Source organism: Mobula hypostoma, chromosome 2, assembly GCF_963921235.1.
Source record: "Mobula hypostoma chromosome 2, sMobHyp1.1, whole genome shotgun sequence".
NCBI classification, from domain to species: Eukaryota; Metazoa; Chordata; class Chondrichthyes; order Myliobatiformes; family Myliobatidae; genus Mobula; species Mobula hypostoma.
The window spans coordinates 131,639,876-131,662,625 of NC_086098.1; the positions used below are offsets into that span (position 1 = coordinate 131,639,876).

General features: G+C 44.5%; 1 protein-coding gene across 2 annotated transcripts in view; it reads left to right on the top strand.

Moving 5' to 3' along the window:
• The window catches only part of plb1 (phospholipase B1), a 195,944-nt gene that overhangs the window by 67,023 nt on the left and 106,171 nt on the right, over positions 1 to 22,750 (top strand). For both annotated transcript variants that reach the window (XM_063040679.1, XM_063040678.1), the window contains exons 18-23: positions 10,328 to 10,386; positions 10,470 to 10,543; positions 13,368 to 13,411; positions 18,354 to 18,462; positions 19,221 to 19,272; positions 20,163 to 20,243. In XM_063040679.1, the coding sequence (XP_062896749.1) occupies positions 10,328 to 10,386; positions 10,470 to 10,543; positions 13,368 to 13,411; positions 18,354 to 18,462; positions 19,221 to 19,272; positions 20,163 to 20,243 (419 nt within the window). The remainder of the gene's footprint in view (positions 1 to 10,327; positions 10,387 to 10,469; positions 10,544 to 13,367; positions 13,412 to 18,353; positions 18,463 to 19,220; positions 19,273 to 20,162; positions 20,244 to 22,750) is intronic.

Here is a 22,750-nt window from a genome sequence, read left to right on the forward strand (position 1 = left end):
CTAAACCTCGCTCACAATCCATCTTGAACAGACAGGTCTCCCACCCGGTCGTATGCTATGACCGGTTCTCCCCAGTGTCTTCTCTCTTCATCTCCTCTCGAATGAAAGCCCCAAGTCCAGCCTTATTGTCCTTCACCAAGAAAACCTCACGCTAATTGGATGATACACATTCCACATCATCCTTATCTTCAACAATAACCCAAGCAGAAACAGAAGAGCAGTTCTTCCAGAGCTGCTAAATGAAATACCTACAGCATAACAGTAAAGATGTGGAGCAGGGCATTACATTTCTCTTACTGAATGTATCACCCTCCTCACCCTTCACTCCAGAGGATCTGGGTCATTACGACTATCTTCCATAGGTTTCCACCATCTCTTTGTGATATCAGGGCTGGATATCGTCCTGGTTTAAGGATCACACCTCTTCAGCTGCCCTGTCTTTTTCTCACCTTCTCCATCTGCTATCGCAGTAGGAATTTTGGGATTCAACAGACTGTTGCTCCAGTTCAGCAGTTCCTGTTGCTGGGCTGCATGAGAAATGAACTTTGACACTGCCAACAGATTGAGCTGTCATCTCTGTGCGCTTTTTCTTCTCTCAGAAGCAATGGCTGTCTTTTTACTGCATTGAATTGTGGGATGTGGTAATGGTGTGTTCTGTGTGAATTCTTCTGTCACTATAAACTTTGAAAATTCATGTAAAGGCAAGTGTGCTGTTGTCTGTCATAACTAAATCTGAAATATCACAGTCTGAACCCTCAGCTTGTGAGTGATGGCTGATGATGTTCTTTGAATTGAGGTGGTCTGCTTCCAGGGTACTTCCAGATGTCTCAGCAGCTTGTCTTTGACCCCAACCATTAAGAGACACATTGTTCCCTTTGTCCGAGGTCCATCCATCACAAACCTCATGAACAATAATCATTCAGTAAATGCCGAAGTCATGTAAAACACGGAAGTGTGGGTCAAGACTGAATTGGACTTCCTGCTGCTTCTTTGGTGCCCTCTCCAAATAACTGAATAATGTTTTTGTTGCATTGGATATGATCTGCTTCCTGTCGCTTCTTCCTCAATGACCTCTATTCATTGACAGTCCTCACCTAGGCTTGATGTAATTGATCTGTCCTACAATTCATGGATCGATGATGTAGCAAGTATCAAAAGAAAACCAAATTTGACATATCTGTGAGGTTATTTCTATATAGTATGTTCATACAACTATAGGTATCCCTTTCTAATAAATGAATACAAAATCTGTCCAACACTATAACAGACCATGCTACTTACACTTTATCCTGCTTTAAATCTGTGTAGCACTTCTCAAAAGTAAGTCAACGTTCTAACAAGCTCACAAATTCAATATAACATGCACTGACTACTTTTAGGTAGCATGTTCCATTATACCGCCTCCAACATTGAGACTTCAGTTAGTTCAATTTTGAGAAGGTAGTGCAGTGCAGGACTTGGTGGTGTACTGAAAAGTGATGTAGGACAGAGAGACCTTGTGTTGCAACTACATGGAGCACGTGATTGAAAGTGTCTACATAGCAGGTGGTGGGGTGGAGAATTGTCTCTACCAGAGGAGATGTAAAGTGTGTCTTCACTCCACTAGGTTGTAGATCACCCTTTGGCAAGGTGTAGCACTTGCTTAGTTCCCTGATCAGGGTCACGTGAAGCCATAGGAGCAGGTGGTGGATGGTTGTATGAGCAGCTGGTGCATATCACAAGTCCTCGGTGTGCAGCCACTGATGCCAGGCAGACAATCTCTGCAGAGTGTTGATAATGGCTGGGGTCACCCATCTTGTAAAGACACTGCCCAGAAGAAGGCTGTGGCAAGCCATTTCTGTAGAAAAATTTGCCAAAGACCATGATCATCATAAACACAGCATATAATGATGATGAAAGTGGGGAAGAAGGGTTTATCACATAAAGTATTTACCTTTCTCAGTCAGGACATTGAAAATAAGAATTAGGATGTCATGTTATGCTGTAGAAGATGTAAGTGAGATTACACTTGGAGTATTGTGTGCGTTTCTAATTACCCAGCTACAGGAAGGCTGTCATTGAACCAGAGAGAGTTCAGAAAAGATTCGTGAGAATGTTACTAGGATTCTGGGGGCTTGTGTTCTAAGGAGAGACTGGATAGGTTAGCAACTCTTTCCCTAGATCAAATATATAAGATCATGAAGGTCATAGGTAAGCTGTTTGGTCACAGTCTTTTTACCCAGTTTAGGTTTAAGGTAAGAGGGAAAAAAATTAAAGATGATCTGAGGGGCAAGGTTTGCATACAGTGTGAAAGATATTTTGAATGAGCTGCCAGAGGAAGTGGTAGAGGCCAATCCAATTATATTGTTTGGAAGACATCTAGATACATGCACAGATTGAAAAAGTTATGATGATACCTTCCAAACACAGTCAATTGAGCAGACAGCTTGGTTAGCGTGGACAAGTTGGGGTACAGGGCCTGCTTCTGTTCTGTCTGACAATGACTCGTGGCTCTGACATCAGTTATTACTTTCAGTGATAAAGATAAAGATTAGCTTTATGTGCCACGTGCAATGTTTGTGTCAAAATCAGATTAGTGAGGATCGTACTGGGCAGCTCACAAGTGTTGCCTCACTTCCGGTGCCAATATAGCATGCCCACAACTCTCTAACCCTAACCCAGCATCCTTGGAACGTGGGAGAAAACCAGAGCACCAAGAGGACACCCACAGGGTCATGAGGAAAACACATAGTGGCGTAAATTGAAGCCCGATCTTACAGATGGCACTGTAAAACATTGCATTAGCCTGTATGATACAATGCTATCCATGTACTCCTTGTCATTTTTCGGATAAAGTTGGTGAGTTATGCTTTAGGTTTATTCTGAGCTACTGACAAACCTGCATATAGCCATCTTCTAATTTAGGAAGTCTGTGACCTGCGAATGTCTTGTCCTTAAAATGATTGGTTTACCAAGAGATGGTATAAGATGATGCATATCTGCAATGGGCAGGAGCTCAGTTTAATGACTGAAGGAAATATACTGTAGTTTACAGGAGATGTAGTCATGATACTGGATTAACCCATGTCAGGAACTTTGTTTTTTTTCCTTTATACTTGTGTTCTTTCTCGTAAAATCGTGTGTATTTTATTTTTAATGTACATTATCTTGTGAATGCTGTTATATATGGTGATCTGCACCTGTGATGCTGCTGCAAGGTTTTCATTGCACTTGTGCATATGTGTACTTGTCCATATAACAATAATCTCGACTTTGACCTTGGATATTTTTAGCCATGAAACATATTTGATGACCTCTAACTTGAGAGTTGTGAAGGCTGCTAGGATTGATCCCTCCTTCCACCTTTCCAATACAATAGGGACAAGTGATCTTCCCCAGAGAGCGTGTGCCTCTTCCACAGGAAGGGCAATGAAGGACCCTTCTTGTGATCCCAGCAAGTTTTCCAGCAGAGATTCCCTTCAGTGACAGGAAAGTGAAAACATTTCCAGACTCTTTAGAAAATTCAATGGTTATTTGCTTATCCATGAAGATCAATGAGCATCCATCACAGAAGGTTGTACACGACCAGGCTTTGTGGTGTGTTGGTCAGAGTGCGACATGCAACAAGACAACAACATTCAATAATGATAAAGAGTAAAGAATTATATAAAGAATAAAATTAGTTAAAGTATAGATATGGAATAATAAATGCATAAGTTTATAAACACCATTCTGCATTTACAATGTACTTCACATTGTAAAAAGTGGTTTCAACTGTTTACAGTGCAGTGACAGGAATAATAGGTCGAGGGGGAGGGGGAGGGAGGGCTTATTAGAATGTTTGATCAGATTTACTGCCGGGGGAAGAAACTTTTAAGATGGCATGAGGCTTTTGTTTTAAAAGTCTTATAGCCCTTTCCAGAATGGAACTACTGTGCTGGTCTGAGGAAATAGATCAACTTTACACGACTACTTTGAGTAGGTAGACTGGTTGTCATCCAAAGACTCAGCAGCCAGCTGAGATGAGTATGTCCCCACCATCACAGACTTTATCAGCAAGAGTGGGGAGGACTATGTAGCAAAGAGGTCTATCTGGATGTTTCCAAACTGGAGGCCAGAGATGAACCATGAGATCTACTTCCTACTGAAGTCCAGGTCTGTGACATTCAAATTAGATAAACTTGATCTATACTTCCACCATAATTGTTCTCAACAATGGAGCTTAATAAAGTGGCATCCACAATCCCCTACTATACCTCTTATAAACGCATGACTGTGTGGCCAGCTTCTGCTCTAATTCCATCTACAAGTTTGCAGATGATACCACAAAGTGTCTCAAATAACGATAAGTCAGAGTACAGGAAGGAGACAGAGCTGAGTGACATGGTGTCATGTCAACAGACTTTCCCTCAATATCAGCAATACAAAACAACTGATAACTAGCTTGAAGGAGGAGGGTGGTGCACACTCCCCCTTTTACATCCATGGTGCTAAAGTCCAGAGTATTGACAGCTTTAATTTCTAGGAGTGAACATCAGAAATCATCCGTCCTGGTCCAACCATGCAGGCACCATGGCCAAGAACGCTCACCAATGCCTCTTCTTTCTCAGCAGACTAAAGAAAGTTGGGATAACCTCTTTGAACCTCACCAGTTGTTGTGGGCCGGCTGGTGGTGCAATGACATCGGCGCCGGACCTGGGAGCGGAGGTTCCCGGGTTCGAAACCAGTCGGATCCGCTCCCGAGTACGCTTTCCATCCATGCCAGGTTGAGTGTTGAGATCGCAACTCAACCTCGTAAAATAAAGGGAAAAATGCTGCAAAAATATCTGTGTGAGGAGTGGCGTGACACACCGTCTCTCTCTAGCTCCGCGCCTTGTAAAAGCCATGAAAAAGACATCATCGCGGACGCACGCACACACAGACACACACGCACAGACTTGCATGCAGGCATGCATGCACACTTTAAAAAAACCTCACCGGTTGTTATTAATGCATCATGGAAAGCATACTACCTGAATGAATCACAGCTTGTATGGTAACTGCCCAAGGCCATATAAAACTGCAGAGGGTTATGAACACAGCTCAACACATCAAGGGAACCAGCCACTCCTCCACGGACACTGTCTACACTTCTCGCTGCCCGGGTAAATCAGCCAACATAACCGAAGATCTCACCCACCCCAGACATTTTCTCTCTTCCCCCTGCCTTTGGGTAGAAGATAAAAAATTCTTAAAGTATGTACCACCAAGCTCAAAGGCAGCTTCTCTTCTTCTGTTATAGGAGTACTGAATGGTTTCTTCGTGTAATAAGATGGTCTCACAACCTATCTCACTGAGGCCTTGCACTGTTGGTTCTCTGTAACGGTAACACTGCATTCTGCATTCTGTTATTGTTTTTCCTTGTGCTACGGCAGTACATGTGCTGAACTGAACCCATATTTTTTGCAATGCAAAACAAAGTGTCATCACATGACAATTTTATCTTGGGAGAATAATTTACAGGGTTATGGGGAAAGAGCAGTTGATGAGGATGTGGTTGTTCTACCTGGAATCAGCTGGGACTCATGGACTGGGTGTCCTCCTGTACTTAATGACTCCGCAAATTTTAAATTATCAGATTTTCAGCAATGTGTAGACCCTTTATTCACATCCAGGATGTTAGTATCTCATCCTTAAACCAGAACGTTCTCAAGGAGTTGACAAGCTATATTCTTGATGGTCCAAACGAAGAAATATCATTGCACCCTGGTAAATATGATTAGTGTGCTTCAAGCATTACAGTATTGGTAGTGATTTATTATTGCCATATGCACAGGGGTACAGTGAAAAGTTTTGTTTTGCATGCCATCCAGACAGATCATTCCAAACACAATAAAAGGAAACTAGTCTTGAATCTAGTCACAGAGAAAGTGCAGTGCAGGTAGGCAGATAAAGTACAAGGTCCATGACAAGGTGGACTGAGTGATGAAGAGTTCATCTTTATTGTACAAGAGGTCCATTCAAGGGTCTTGCGACAGCGGGATGGAAACTGTACTGGTGCTTCTCTACCTTCTGCCCAGTGAAAGGGGGGCTGAGAAGAGAGAATGGCCTGGGTGGGAGGGGTTCTTGAGAATGTTGGCTGCTCTCCTGAGGTGGTGAAAAATGTAGATGGGGTCAGTGGAGGGGAAGCTGGTTTCCATGGCAGAGGCTGGGACTGCCTGTGGTGACTCGTGCTCAGGAACAACAGCAGATTTCCTTCCTTTCAGGACACGTGTGAACCAGACTGGGTTTTCTAGCTATGTTAGAGTTGAGTAAGTATCATTATTGAAACTAGGTTTTCATTCCAGAATGCTTAATTAATTAAGTTCTAAACACTGATGGATTTGAAAATGATTTTAGATCTTTAGTCAAGGGCTCTGAATTACTGGCTATGTTACAGGGTTGTGATGCTGCCATGACCCCAATTGACCCTTTGTTCATTGACAGCAAAGTACACTTCCTGTTGGTTACCATTCCACAGTAATTCAATTAATCATCAATTAATCCAAGACAATCCTTGAAAATATGGCAGCTCTGATAACATTCATAAAATCATATGTGTGATTTTTCAGTGTTGTTATTTCAACTGACTCAGCAAACGTGCTTCTTCCTGGACCTTCGCTCCCAGTGGAGCGTGGGCCATTGATGACCTCTCATCTCCATTGTCCAAAGTCAATGGTATGGTTGGAGTTCATCAATGTTTCTATAATCCATTGTATCCACTGTACAGCGGACTGGCCTTCACAGCTTCACCCTGTTGACTAGCCTTGCCTGTTTCCACCTCTCATGGTGGGGACATGGGGTTGGACTTTGAGAGGCTAGGCCTGCTTCTGGAATGGACTAGCTGAAGCATGTTTTTAAAGGAACTTTCTACCCAGTTAAATTAGAATTTCAGTGCTGAACAGAAAATTTGCTTGGCTTCATGCATGGGCAATGGTCTGCTGAAGCTCTCAGGCCTCAATTATTTCAAAAACATAAACTCTTGATCTCCCAGCAACACACATTAAAGTTGCTGGTGAACGCAGCAGGCTAGGCAGCATCTCTAGGAAGAAGTACAGTTGACATTTCAGGCTGAGACCCTTTGTCAGGACTAACTGAAGGAAGAGTGAGTAAGAGATTTGAAAGTGGGAGGGGGAGGGGGAGATCCAAAATGATAGGAGAAGACAGGAGGGGGAGGGATGGAGCCAAGAGCTGGACAGGTGATTGGCAAAGGGATATGAGAGGATCATGGGACAGGAGGCCTAGGGAGAAAGAAAAGGGGGGGGGGGGAGGAAAAAAACCCAGAGGATGGGCAAGGGGTATAGTGAGAGAGACAGATGGAGAAAAGGGAGAGAGAGAGAAGAATGTGTGTATATAAATAACGGATGGGGTACAAGGGGGAGGAAGGGCATTAGCAGAAGTTAGAGAAGTCAATGTTCATGCCATCAGGTTGGAGGCTACCCAGACGGGATATAAGGTGTTGTTCCTCCAACCTGAGTGTGGCTTCATCTTTACAGTAGAGGAGGCCGTGGATAGACATATTAGAATGGGAATGGAACATGGAATTAAAATGTGTGGCCACTGGGAGATCCTGCTTTCTCTGGCGGACAGAGCGTAGGTGTTCAGCAAAACGATCTCCCAGTCTGTGTCGGGTCTCGCCAATATATAGAAGGCCACATCGGAAGCACCGGACGCAGTATATCACCCCAGCCGACTCACAGGTGAAGTGTCGCCTCACCTGGAAGGACTGTCTGGGGCCCTGAATGGTGGCAAGGGAGGAAGTGTAAGATCATGTGTAGCACTTGTTCCGCTTACAAGGATAAGTGCCAGGAGGGAGATCAGTGGGGAGGGATGGGGGGGGACGAATGGACAAGGGAGTCGCATAGGGAGCGATCCCTGCGGAAAGTGGGGGGGGGAGGGAAAGATGTGCTTAGTGTTGGGATCCCGTTGGAGGTGGCGGAAGTTACGGAGAATAATATGTTGGACCCGGAGGCTGGTGGGGTGGTAGGTGAGGACCAGGGGAACCCTATTCCTAGTGGGGTGGTGGGAGGATGGAGTGAGAGCAGATGTGCGTGAAATGGGGGAGATGCGTTTGAGAGCAGAGTTGATGGTGGAGGAAGGGAAGCCCCTTTCTTTAAAAAAGGAGGACATCTCCCTTGTGCTGGAATGTAAAGTCTCATCTTGAGAGCAGATGCGGTGGAGACGGACGAATTGTGAGAAGGGGATGGTATTTTTGCAAGAGACAGGGTGAGAAGAGGAATAGTCCAGATAGCTGTGAGAGTCAGTAGGCTTATAGTAGACATCAGTAGATAAGCTGTCTCCAGAGATAGAGACAGAAAGATCGAGAAAGAGGAGGGAGGTGTCGGAAATGGACCAGGTAAACTTGAGGGCAGGGTGAAAGTTGGAGGAAAAGTTAATGAAGTCAACGAGCTCAGCATGCGTGCAGGAAGCAGCGCCAATGCAGTCGTCAATGTAGCAAAAGAAAAGTGGGGGACAGATACCAGAATAGGTTTGGAACATAGATTGTTCCACAAAGCCAACAAAAAGACAGGCATAGCTAGGACCCATACAGGTGCCCATAGCTACACCTTTAGTTTAGAGGAAGTGGGAGGAGCCAAAGGAGAAGTTATTAAGAGTAAGGACTAATTCTGCTAGACGGAGCAGAGTGGTGGTAGAGGGGAACTGATTAGGTCTGGAATCCAAAAAGAAGTGGAGAGCTTTGAGACCTTCCTGATGGGGGATGAAAGTACATAGGGACTGGACATCCATGGTGAAAATAAAGTGGTGGGGGCCAGGGAACTTAAAATCATCGAAAAGTTTAAGAGCGTGAGAAGTGTCACGAACATAGGTAGGAAGGGATTGAACAAGGGGGGGATAAAGCCGTGTCGAGGTATGCAGAAACGAGTTCGGTGGGGCAGGAGCAAGCTGAGACAATAGGTCTGCCAGGACAGGCAGGTTTGTGGATCTTGGGTAGGAGGTAGAAACGGGAAGTGCGGGGTATGGGAACTATAAGGTTGGTAGCAGTGGATGAGAGATCCCTGAGCGGATAAAGTTGGTGGTGGTGTGGGAGACAATGGCCTGGTGCTCCTTAGTGGGGTCACGATCGAGGGGTAAATAAGAGGAGGTATCCGCGAGTCTCCCAGTCTATCTTGTCGGTATGCTGGTTGACTGCCCGACTAGGTGCGATCCTTCATTGATCCTATTACAGTTATTAATCTATTATGGACTTATTGAGTATGCCCGCAAGAGAACATATCTCAGGGTTGTATATGGTAACATATATGTACTTTGATAATAAGTTTATTTTTAACTTTGAAAACCAACATTTCAGGTTGACGTCCTTTCTTCAGAAGTATTGAAGCATCATTGACCCGAGACATTAACTGCGTTTCCTCTCCACAGATGCTTCCTAAGGTGCTCTGTGTTATATTTCATGCTTCCATATCTGAGTTTCAATCAGATATGATGCTTGGTGGCCTGTGTGGCTTGATTACTATGTTGTGGTTGCTCTAAGTGTTGTGGTTTAACATTAACTCATGTCCAATTCTTTCCTTTCTTGATCTCCCAGTCTATCTTGTGGGTCCCTTTCACTTCATTTGTCTCCCTGCAATGTACTTTCTCTGTAGCTACATTTTTTCTGCATTGTTTTATTTTACCACCTTAGTATAATTTTGTATGGAATAATCTGTCTGGATGGTAGACAAAGCAAAAGCTTTTCACTGCATATTGATACATATCACAATAATAAACCAAACCAATGCCAGCGGTGACTTCATTTACAGCCTAATTTTCAATGTACTTGCATGGCCATTTTTAAACCATTACCATTGTCATTACTTCTCGAGAAATTTCCATAATAACATTAATAGGAAAAACAAAAATGTTGGAAACATTTGGCAAATTTATTGGAGAGAAATACAAATGCACAGCCTGTTGTCTTCTGCACGCTGGTTGACTGCCCGACTAGGTGCGATCCTTCATTGATCCTATGATGGTTATTAATCTGTTATGGACTTGTTGAGTATGCCCGCAAGAGAACATATCTCAGGGTTGTATATGGTGACATATATGTACTTTGATAATAAGTTTATTTTTAACTTTGAAAACCAACATTTCAGGTTGACGTCCTTTCTTCAGAAGTATTGAAGCATCATTGACCCGAGACATTAACTGCATTTCCTCTCCACAGATGCTTCCTAACGTGCTCTGTTTTATATTTCATGTTTCCATATCTGAGTTTCAATCAGATATGATGCTTGGTGGCCTGTGTGGCTCGATTACCATGTTGTGGTTGCTCTAAGTGTTGTGGTTTAACAATAACTCATGTCCAATTCTTTTCTTCCTCCACCAGTCCACAAGCTCAGACCAGCAGATATAAAGGTGATCGCTGCTCTCGGAGATTCTATCACAGTAAGTTCACACAGTGCTGTCTATCGTACAACACAATCCAGTTCTGTTTATAATTAAATAACACCTTCCACCTTGTACTCCAGGCAGGTAATGGGGCAGGAGCAAAGCCCAATGACCTCCTTGGAGTTCTCACCCAGTTCCGAGGTCTCTCATGGAGGTGAGTAACTGTTTTGCTGACCCTTTGTAAATAGGACTCCACTATTCTTATATTTTCTTACAACACAGGAGAAGGGCATTTGAGTCTTTGCCTACTCTCAGTGCATTCCCGTCATCCCTCACATAATTCTCTCTCACATACTCGTCAGCTCCACTCCGAAATTCTGGAATCTCCTGTCCTTGGGGTGATTTGACAGGGCCAATTAACCTCCCAACCAGTACTTGCTTGGGGTGTGGAGGAAACTGGAGACGAAATCAATGCCCCGCCTGCAAACTCTGCCCTAACAACACTGAAGGCCGGGATTGAATCCGAGTCACTGGAATTGTCAGATGACTGCAACGGCTGGTGTCAGCTCTGTCACAGTGGCGGGGGCATTGGGAGCAAGGGTGGACCCAAATGCAAGACACATCTTGTGAGGTTACTTAAATTGAGTTTATTGTTCGATACCAGGAGAGCAAGGCAGGAGCAGGAGTAGCAAACTGGACAGGGACTCAGGACTACGACTAGGCTGGGACTAGGGGTCTGGGCTTGGACTCAGAATCAGCTCCCAGAACTAGAGGAGACATGAAGAGCTAGGGTATGGACTCCGAGCCAGAGACTGGGCAAGGACCCAGTACCTAGGTCTTGCCTCGGGCTCGGACCCCAGAACCAGGCATGGACATGACATGGGCTAGGGAGAGGAAGAACATGGAAAACAGAGCCTTGGTCTGGGGGAGCAGGTACATGGAACCATGGACACATACACAGAACAAAGAGTCGGGACCCCTCCTTGGGAACAGGACATAGGGCCGGGACTCACACACAGAACAGAGAGCCGGGACCCTTCCTTGGGTACAGGACACAGGGCTGGGACTCATGACCCTCCGCAGGGCAACGGCAAGACGGCCTGACCTACCCCACAGAGGCGAGGACAAGACACGACAAGACATGACCTCCCACAGGGCAACGGCAAGACGGCCTGACTTACCCCATGGAGGCGAGGACCAGACAAGACAAGACATGACCCCCCGCGGAGCAACGGCAAGACGGTCTGACTTACCCCATGGAGGCGAGGACAAGACAAGACAAGACCAACACGAATGAACACCAGACAGTACCTATCAGCTCCAGTGATGGCACTAGACCGAAGTGCAGGCGGGGACAGCAGACGAGGGCTAGAGGCGAGAGGGGCAGAGAAGGGATTCAGACAGGAGGGTAGGACAGGAATTACAGACCGCCAGGACCAGGACTTGACTCGGAACTGGGAAGCCGCCAGGGCCAGGATTTGACTCGGAACTGGGAAGCCGCCAGGGCCAGGACTTGACTTGGTGCTAAAATGCCGCCAGGGCCAGGGCTTGACTTGGAGCCTCCGGGTAGTGGCGAGCTCTCGACTCAGCCTGGGAACAGTAGACAGCGGTTCTTGATTCCCTCCAGCGGGTTAACTGACGGACCCACCTTGGTGAGGAAACTTTGCAAGCTCGCTTTGGCGAGGTAACTGGACAGGGTTGCTCCAGTGAGGAGAGGCTAATTACCGGCACTCGCTTCGGCAGAGACTAGGCTTGCTCCGGCCAGATGACATCGGCACACCGTGCCTTTGATGACTTTGCAGACGCTCCCGCCCCGAACGGCTGAAAGCCGGAGACTATAAACTACCGGTTCAGCCGAGTGTTAATTGCCTCTAATCACCAAAGTCGAGGGACACGGGAAAACAGGGAATCAACGGTCTGGATCGTAACATAAACAAGCTAAATTTAAAGGGACCCCGATCCGGACAATGAAAAGCTCTGATTTTACTGTGGATGCCATGCATTCACTATTAAATCGCATGAATCACGCTGTTGATCTGAAGCCAGATCCCTGAGTGTTATTAGGATTCTTGAAGCTGAATTTTCTGTTTATTGGAGCTTCAGGTGTGTTTGTCCCACCACTGCCAATTACTTTTAAACCCACCCAAAGCACTTCCCAAGAGACACACTAAAGCCAAAGAATTAGCATTAGAGCAAGGGTCCTTATGGTTTCTTTTGTACCTTTCCGCTTCCCAGGGCTCCACAGACCTCTGAGCAGCCAGTGCAATATGTCTAATGTAGTGAAAAACTGCACAGCAAGATCTAATCAACTATGTGATCGTTGCCAGTTACTCACCTTGGTGCAGTTGGATGACCATAGACATGGGCCAGGGAACTTTAGAGAATTCTTCCATTCTTCTTCAGTGTAGTACCACAGGATCCCCCATGTGTATTTAAAGGAGGCATGGATTCACAGATTTATCTGGCAGGGTAGAATACCCTTTAGCAGAATTCATCCATGTCAGCCAAGCTAGTATAATTTACCTGCCTTTAGCCCAACTTTGGTTCAGCACCTCATCTGAAGGGTCGCACCGCGAACAATGCTGACAGTCTGTCCCGATCGTGCCTCCTGATGGGACTTAGTTCTGCCACCTTGTGCCTCAGAGGTGGAACTGTTGTCAACTGAGATGCCATTGTTAGACGGAACACGATTAGGAAGAGAGAAGACAGAATAAGGAAGGAAACTCCCGACTTAGCACAACTGTCAATGGTACTGTCAGTGCCGGAACTAAAGGGATCTCCGATGGTTGTGGAGAAACAGGGGGCTTGGGGCCATGGAGGGATATAAATAATGGCAAGGAAATACTTACGTTCACGTGCAAGGAATAAGGCTCATTACTATACCGGTAGGTCTCAGTGTACAACCAGCAGGAAGGCAGAACACGTGACTTTTTTCACCCCAATGTCCAAGGGATTCAAGCTATTTTCCTCCACTAAGACTTGAATTTTATTGTATCTGGAAATAATGAAAAACATCTTCTTTCTTTTTTGTTACACAGCATCGGAGGAGACAATAATATAACAACCATCACCACTCTGACAAGTAAGTGAAGCACTTTCTACCCAATTTACTCATTCATGGCCTTATTAACCAGGATACTGACCAATAGTTATACCATAGGACCATAAGGCCCTCGATGGGCTGAATGACCTACTTCTGCTCCTATATCTTATGGTCTTAAGACATTGGAGCAGAATTAGGCCATTTGGCTCGTCAAGGCTGCTTTGCCATTCCAGCCTTAATGATTTATTATCCCTCTCAACCCCATTCTGCATTAAATATATCCAATGACTTGGTCTCCACAACTGTCCAATGAATTCCACAGATTCACCACCCTCTGGCCAAAGAAATTCCTCTTCATTGTTGTTGTGAAGAGATACCTTTCTTTTCCGAGGCTGTGCCCTCTGGTTCCAGACTCCCCCACTCTGGGGAAATATCCTCTCCACATCGTACTCTATCGAGGCTTTTCAATATTCCATAAGTTTCAGAGATCTCCCACTCATTCTTTTAAACTTCAACTAATATAGGCCCAGAGCAATCAGACACTCCTCATAGATTAACTCTTTATTCACAGGATCAATCTTGTGAATCTCCTCTGGTCCCTCACCAGTGCCAGCACAACCTTTCTTTGATAAGGGGCTCAAAACTGCTCACAATACTCCAAGTGTGGCCTGACTAACATCTTATAAAGCCTCAGCATTACATCCTGGTTTTTATATTCTAGTCCTTTCAAAATTAATACTAACATTACATTTGCCTTCTTCACCACCATCTCAATCACCAAGTTAACCTTCAGGAAATCCTGCAGGAGGACACCCAGGTCCCTTTGCACCTCTGATTTTTGAGTTTTCTCCCTGTTTACATGGTGTGAGCAGAATTATCTGCAGCTTAATGTGAAAAAGACTAAGGAGCTGGTGGTAGACCTGAGGAGAGCTAAGGTACCGGTGACCCCTGTTTCCATCCGGGGGGTCAGTGTGGACATGGTGGAGGATTACAAATACCTGGGGATACGAATTGACAATAAACTGGACTGGTCTAAGAACACTGAGGCCGTCTACAAGAAGGGTCAGAGCCGTCTCTATTTCCTGAGAGAACTGAGGTCCTTTAACATCTGCCGGACGATGCTGAGGATGTTCTACGAGTCTGTGGTGGCCAGTGCGATCATGTTTGCTGTTGTGTGCTGGGGCAGCAGGCTGAGGGTGGCAGACACCAACAGAATCAACAAACTCATCCGTAAGGCCAGTGATGTTGTGGGGATGGAACTGGACTCTCTCACGGTGGTGTCTGAAAAGAGGATGCTGTCTACGTTGCATGCCATCTTGGACAATGTCTCCCATCCACTACATAATGTACTGGTTGGGCACAGGAGTACATTCAGCCAGAGACTCATTCCTCCGAGATGCAGCACAGAGCGTCATAGGAAGTCATTCCTGCCTGTGGCCATCAAACCTTACAACTCCTCCCTTGGAGGGTCAGACACCCTGAACCGATAGGCTAGTCCTGGACTTATTTCATAATTTACTGGCATAACTTACATATTACTATTTAACTATTTATTACTATTTTCTATTACTATTCTATTACTATTTATTATTTGTATGACTATTACTATTTACTATTTACTAATAGTAATATTACTATTACTATTTAGTATTGATGGTGCAACTGTAACGAAAACCAGTTTCCCCCGGGATCAATAAAGTATGACTATGACTATTTAAAAAATAGTCTATACCTTTATTCCTACAAAATTACATTGCCATACACTCCCCATCACATCTGCTCCTTCTTTGCCTCCTCTCCTAATCTGACCAAGTCCTTCTGCAGACTCCCCGCTTCCTCAACACTATTTGCCAGTGCTACCATTCGCAACTTTGGCCACAAAGCAATCATTTCTGTCATCAAAACATTGACATATATTGTGAAAAGAAGCAGTCCCAACACTGATCACTGTGGAACACCACTAGTCACCGGCAGCCAACCAAACAAGGCCCCTTCAATCCTACTCTTTGCCTCCTGCCAGTCAGCCAGACCTCTACTCATGTCAGCATCTTTCCTGTAATACCATGAGCTCTTACCTTGTTTAGCAGCCTCATGTGTGGCACCTTGGCAAAGGCCTTCTGAAAATCTAAGATTTCCCCTTAAGGAAGCTATGTTGATTGTGGCCTGTTTTATATGTATCTCCAAGTACCCCAAAATATTATCCTTAATAATGAATTCCAACATCTCACCAACCACTAAAGTCAGGTTAACTGAATCAGAATAGAATCAGGATCAGAATCAGCTTTAATATCATTGGCCTAGATCATGAAATTTGTTGCTTTGTGGCAGCACCCCTTTGCAATAAAATATTGTGTATTGTGATGAACATATCCGGTGTAATACTAAAATAGCATTTACAATAAATTACTATTACAATATAAATTACAATAAGAATTATACATTAAAAAATTAAATTAAGTAATGTAAAAAGGGAGGGGAAAAAAGCACCCAAGTAGTGTTCAAGGGTTCATTGTCCATTCAGAAATCTGATGGCAGAGGGGAAGAAACTGTTCTTGAAATATTGAGCATGTGTCTTCAGGTTCCTGTACCTCCTCCCTGATGGTAGCAATGAGAAGAGGGTATGTCCTGGGTGATGGAGGTCCTTAATAATATGTCACCTTTCTGAGACATTGCTTTTTGAAGGTGTCCTGGATGCTGGGGAGGCTAGTGCTCATGATGGAGCTTAGAACTTCCTGCAGCTTTTTCCAATCCTGTGCAGAGGCTGCTCCATACCATGCTGGGATGCAATCAGTTAGAATGCTCTCCACAGTACATCTGGAGAAATTCGTGAATATCTTTGGTGTGATACCGATTCGACCAAAAGTCCAAATGAAATATAGCTGCTGTCTTTGTAATTTCAATAATATGTTGGGCCAGGATAGATCCTCAGAGATGTTGACACCCAGGAACTTGAAACTGCTGTCTTTCCACTTCTGATCCCTCATTGAGAACTGATGTGCATTCCCTCAACTTTCCCTTCCTGAAGTCCACAATCAATTCCTCGCTCTTACTGATGTTGAGTGCAAGGAGGTTGCTATAATATATAGGCTAGCCTCTATCTTTTGTATTCTTCCTTTCTTACAGAGTGGAGTGGCATTTGCAATTTTCCAATCCTTTGGAATCATTTCAGAATCTAGTGATTCTTGAAAAATCACTACTAATGACTCCACAATCCCTTCAGCTACCTCATTCAGAACCTGGGGTGTGGTCCATCTGGTCCAGGTGATTTATCTACTTTCAGACCTTTCAGTTTCCCAAGCACCTTCTCCTTAGTAATAGCAACTGGACTCGCTTCTGCTCACTGACACTCTCGCATTTTTGGAATTCTGCGAGTGTCTTCCATCTTGAAGGCTGAAACAAAATACTTATTTAGTTCCTCTCTTATTTCTTTGTCCCCCATTACTACCTCCACAGCATCATTTCCAGTGGCCTGTTATCCACTCTCACCTCTCTTTAACTCTTTATATAATCTGAAAAAAATTGGCATCCTCTGTTATTATTGACTGGCTAACCATATTTTATCTTCTTTTCCCCTTGTGACTTTTTTGTTGCTTTCTGTTATTTTTTTAAAAAGCTTCCTAATCCTCTAATTTCCCACTTTTTTTGGCTATATTATATACCGTCTGTTTTGCGTTTATGCTGATTTTGACTTCCCTCGTCAGCCACGTATGCCTCACCATCCCTTTAGAATACTACTTCTTTGGGATGAATCTATCCTAGGTCTTCTGAATTACTCCCTGGCCTGAGATTTCCATTGAACGGAAAGGTCTGCAGAAGTCCAGGAATAGGAGAGTAGAACTCCATGATGCAATTACATTATCCACCATCACCCTCCTGGAAGAGTGGAAGGTGTGCTGTGGGAGGTATCAGGTCAAGATTGTCATCATTGGCTCAAGTAGGAGTGAGGTACAGGTACAATGGAAAAACTTACTTGCAGCAGCACGTAGATACAGACAATATGCAGAAAATAAATTAGACATAAATTATACAGTGGAATGAAAATGTGCAAAGCAGGCATTAGTTTAGGAGTCTTCCCATGAGCCCTTATTGTCCGAGAGCAGTGTAGTGCAGCAGAGGCAGGTTGGTAAAGGACCTTTTGTCAGGTGGACGCTGGGTGCAGGCCAATCCTCTCATATATTTCGGTAAGCTCGTCAGTGATAGCTCAGAACCCAGTCTCGGAGCTGCCATGAATGCAAGGCTTGTCTACGCACTGCAATCTGGCAGCTGCGACTGGCGGGGCAACCTTATCGCTGTGAACTGAACAGTTTCCCACTATGTGTTTTTGAGGAATAGTTGCCATCCCACGGGAAGTCCGTATGGTGCTTAGACCTCTTCACTCTTCTCTCCAGGCTGCTATATAAGGAGGATAACTTGTAACCTTTGACGACCTCATCCATTCAACATAAGTGGCATTATTCAATTATCAGGACATTTGGAACTCCTGAATCTGAGCATGATACCTTCCATCTTTTTCCCCATAAACATACTGATAATTGGTTTATCTACAGGTCAATCTGACAGTGCTCCTCCGCCACGTGGCCAAGTGCAGCACTATCCAAGTCACCATGCCTTACAGAGTCATAGATCCATACGGTGCAGAAGCAAGCCCTTTGGCCCATCTGGTCCATGCCAGCCATCTCAGCTACTCCTTTTGCCCGCCTATGGGCCATATCCCTCTAAAGCTTTCTGATCCATGTACCTGCCCAACCGGCTTTTTAAAAGTTGTTATTGCATCTGCCTCAGCCACTTCCTCTGGCATTTCTTTCTACAAGTGTAGTACCCTCCGTATAAACAAAAGGTTGCCCCTCAAGTTTCTACTAACTTTACAACATACTGGTAATATTTGTGTCAGGTGCTGATGTCACTGACAATGTTTTATTGACCTTGGCTGACTGGTATTGAGAGTCCGCTGACTGCCTCCTTAATTGGATTTTCTATTCAGACATTCTCCGAGAGTTTAACCCTTCTTTGGTTGGATATTCCACTGGTACTGGTCGTCAAGACACCCCACAATCTTTCTTGAACCAGGCTGTTGCAGGAGCTGTTTCTGGGTAAATATTTTCCCTCTGGATTCTTATCTGGTTATGTGATCAGGTCATTGTCTTGTTATTAAATGGGGTGTCCTATTTTCAAACACGCAGGTGTTTAAACATGGGGCACCTGGACCTTACACTCCCAGGTTATTACATACTGTGTCTGGTTTGTACACCCCCGATTTATTACATGGGCTGTTTGGTCCTGACACACCTGGTTTACACACAGTGAACCTCCACAATGTGCAGTGCAATAATGACCCAGATAGACCATTCTGGTGATGTTGACTGAGCAATGAATATTGGACGAGAAGATGGGAGAACTACCCTGCCCATTGAAGCACAACCTGGAGAAGTTCCACTCAACACTTTGTCTCGGGATTGGCTAATAATTGTTTGCTGTCCAGAAGGAACTGGGGAGAGGTGGGAAAATTGCCAGTGGTCTTTGGATGGGGATGAGCTTGGTAAGGTGAAGGATCTCCATTGACTCCACACTGATCTCCCGTGATTAAATTCTTATGACCACATATCTCCTGGTGATGGAGGTTGCTGATGCGTCCTCATAAGCTGGATGAGGAATAGTTTACCAATATGCACAATGCTGGTAATTATTTTCCACTGAGAGCACAGATGTTTGTGAAGCTGGTACTAAGAAATAAATTGAATCGGGAAGGAAATCTGCTTTAAAAATCTAATTCCCAATGTATTTAACCTCAGCAGGTCCTATTTAAATTGGAGCTTCCTAACCATGTCTTTTATTCCTACTCATTTCCTAGGGAGTTGATGGAACAGGTCAGGAAACTGTTGCAGCTGATGAAAAATAATTCGGTAATAAATTCCTTCATCTTTAATATTCCTCAGATTGTGCCTATTAATCACCATCCATTAATAGGTGGCAGCAGATTAAAGAGATCAGAGAGCAGAGCAGTAATATTCCTGAGCTAGCAATTCAAAACTCTGAACCAATTATTCAGTGAGCTCTGTTTAAATCCCCTCATTGAAATTTGCGAATATAAATTCAAACAAATTCATGAAAGTAGATCATGTCAGTAATGATAACCAGGAGAACTCAACTGATTCAGGGAAATTTGTTCTTAGCTGATGACTTAAAATTGGAATCACCTCAGCTTTATCAAGATGACACAGGGACCGCTGAAGTTCAAGAGGGCAGTGGGAAGAGTGTGGACAGTGGAAATTCCCAGGCTAGTTTGTAAGATAATGATCTAGCTCTGCAGAGGGTCACAGATGCAGTAACACAATTAGACGGTAAGGAACAGGCATGCCGACGGTTTAATGGATAGATGGGATGCCATCTCTGGTTGGATATCATCACCAGCCCACTGCTGACATAGGCTATCCTGGAAGACTCCCAATTAGCAAATGATCAGCTGTATCTCATCACCTTTCCTAGATCCAGTGTTCTCATTTGCATCTTAAAAATAAACAATTAAGATTAATATTTTTTTTTTCTGGTTGATTTTTCTCATGGGTGCCTAATAACTGTGACATTGAATCCCTGGTCATTCTGGAGTAGATCTGCGGAGCTGGTTATAGGATCCACGAGCAGGCTATAGGAGGAATGGGTGGAAAGCCAGGCACTGGGTGGGACCTAGAATCTTCAGAGACCAGCGTGGTGCTGGGACAGTAGGGGACGCAAACCACAAACTTGTTGGGCTGTGGGGCACTGTTCTAATTTCCCTCTGATTATGTTTCAACAGAGAATCAACTTTCAGGAAGATTGGAAGATGATTACCCTGTTTATTGGAGGGAATGATCTCTGTGACTATTGCCTGGACACTGTAAGTGATGTTATATAAGTGAGGAAAGTGTGGGAGTGTCCTTCCATTTATTTTTACTTTTAGTTGGCGATACAGCACAGGTCATCATGGCGGAAGTGACTGTAACTTTGTTCACAGTGACGCGGTTAGCAGAGCCGCTGTCTCACAGTGCCAGAAATCAGAGTTTAGTCCTGACCTCGGGCAACGTCTGCGTGAAGTTTGCATGTTCTCTTTGTGATTCCTCCAGGCGTTCAGGTTGCCTTCCGCATCCCAAAGGCGTGCAGTTCGGAAGGGTAATTGGCCATTGTTAATGTCACAGGTCTGTAAGTGAGTGTAGAAACTAGAGAGGAATGTGGGGAGAATAAAAAAGCGGGATTACTGCAGGGTCACTGTGAATGAGTGGTTGCTGGATGACATGACCTCAATGGGACAAAGAGACTGTTTTGGTGCAGTATCCCTCTGTCACTCCCACCTAACCCTGGTGACCTCTCAACAGCTTCGTTATCAAGTATCTGCCTTCTTCAGCTTTCAAAATATTTAAAGACTTTTCTTCCATTAATCTTCAAGGAAGTGTCCCAAAGACTTCACAATTTTTTGAGGGGAAAAAAATTCTGCCTTATCTTTGGACTTTTTCTATACTTTTTGCTGCCTTGGTAAAGCAGCCAGCATAACTAAAGACCCCAGTTGCTTCGGATAGTCTCTCTTCTGCCCCACCTCCTGTTGGGCAGAAGCTCTATGTTGCCGTCTGCGACCTCGGAGTCATCCATCCCGAGGGTATCTGGTGTCTGGTGTTGATGTCTTCAATCATACCAAATTTAAACCAATCTTGCCAAGTTTCTACCAACATGTCAACTTTGCAACCAGAGGAGAGAATATATTAGACCTGGTCTACACCAATGTTTATGGAACCTACAAGGCTGCCACCTTGGATACTCAGACCACATATCCATTTTGCTAATCCCTGCATATAGACAACTGGTTAAATGAGTCAAATCAGTTTACAGGGAGACCAGGACCTGGCTAGAAGGTGCCACCTCAGTGCTGCAAGACTGCTTTGAAAGCACAGACTGGAGCATACTCAGGGAGGTAGCTAACTATGATCACCACGTTCATATTGATGGATATGCAGGATCGGTGACAGCTTCATAGCAAAATGCACTCAGGATTCTGTATCAAGCACTACACTGCCAGGGCAAATCAGAAACCATGGCTGACTGCAGAGGTTCGTGCACTGCTGAGGGATCAGGACACTGCCTACAGGTCAGGGTCAGGACGACTCTAACATCAGCAAGAGCCATGCCCTCCCATGCATGGAAAATTCACAGATACCTTTCTGACACTAGGGACACGTAGGGTATACAGCAAGGCAGATTACCATGTTCTCCTTAGGCACTGGTATAATTAAAGCCTGCTTGAAGCAGGTTGTAGCTCCGACAGTCGAAGCAATCAGTAAACACTCCAGCCAGATGATTGGCACAGGTATTTAGTACCTGACAAGGAACCAAATCTGGGCCAGATGCTTTCTGTGCGTTCACCCTTCTGAAGGATGCTCTTACATTGGCCTCAGGAACTGAAATTACGAGGTCAATGGGGGTTGTTGGGATTCGTGAAGATTACAGGTTTCCCCTGCCATCCGAAGGTAGAGTGTTCCTACAAAACCATTCGTAAGCCGCAATGTCATAAAGTGAAGAAGTAATTACCATTTATTTATATGGGAAAAATTTGCAAGCATTCGCAGACCCAAAAAATAACCTACCAAATCATGCCAAATAACACATAAAACCTAAAATAACAGTAACATATAGTAATAGCAGGAATGATATGATAAATACATAGCCTACATAAAGTAGAAATGCTTTTCCACAATCATTGCCGCACTGTTCTCCGTAGCGAAAATCTCACACAAGCGCTCTCAGTAGAAACACTGTCTCCAGTAACCTTTAAGCTATGAAGCCGCCAAATCATACCAAATAATGCATAAAAATGCACAGCCTATATAAAATAGAAATAATGTATGTACAGTGTAGTATCACTTACTGGAATCAGGAAGACAGCGAACACACTGATGATGGTGTGTTAGGCTGAGTTGTCGGAGGTTGGGGTGGTGGGACACTGGGGTGTCATCTCATTGTCGTCTGTTTCCATCAGGGCAGTCAAGTCATCTCAGGTTGGAGGAACAACACCTTATATTCTGTCTGGGTAGCCTCCAACCTGATGGCATGAACATTGACTTCTCAAACTTCCGCTAATGCCCCACCTCCCCCTTGTACCCCATCTGTTATTTATTTATTTATATACACACATTCTTTCTCTCACTCTCCTTTTTCTCCCTCTGTCCCTCTCACTATATCCCTTGCCCATCCTCTGGGCTTCCCCCTTCCCCCTTTCTTTCTCCCTAGGCCTCCTGTCCCATGGTCCCCTCATATCGCTTTTGCCAATCAACTGTCCAGCTCTTGGCACCATCCCTCCCCCTCCTGTCTTCTCCTATCATTTTGGATCTCCCCCTCCCCCTTCCTCTTTCAAATCTC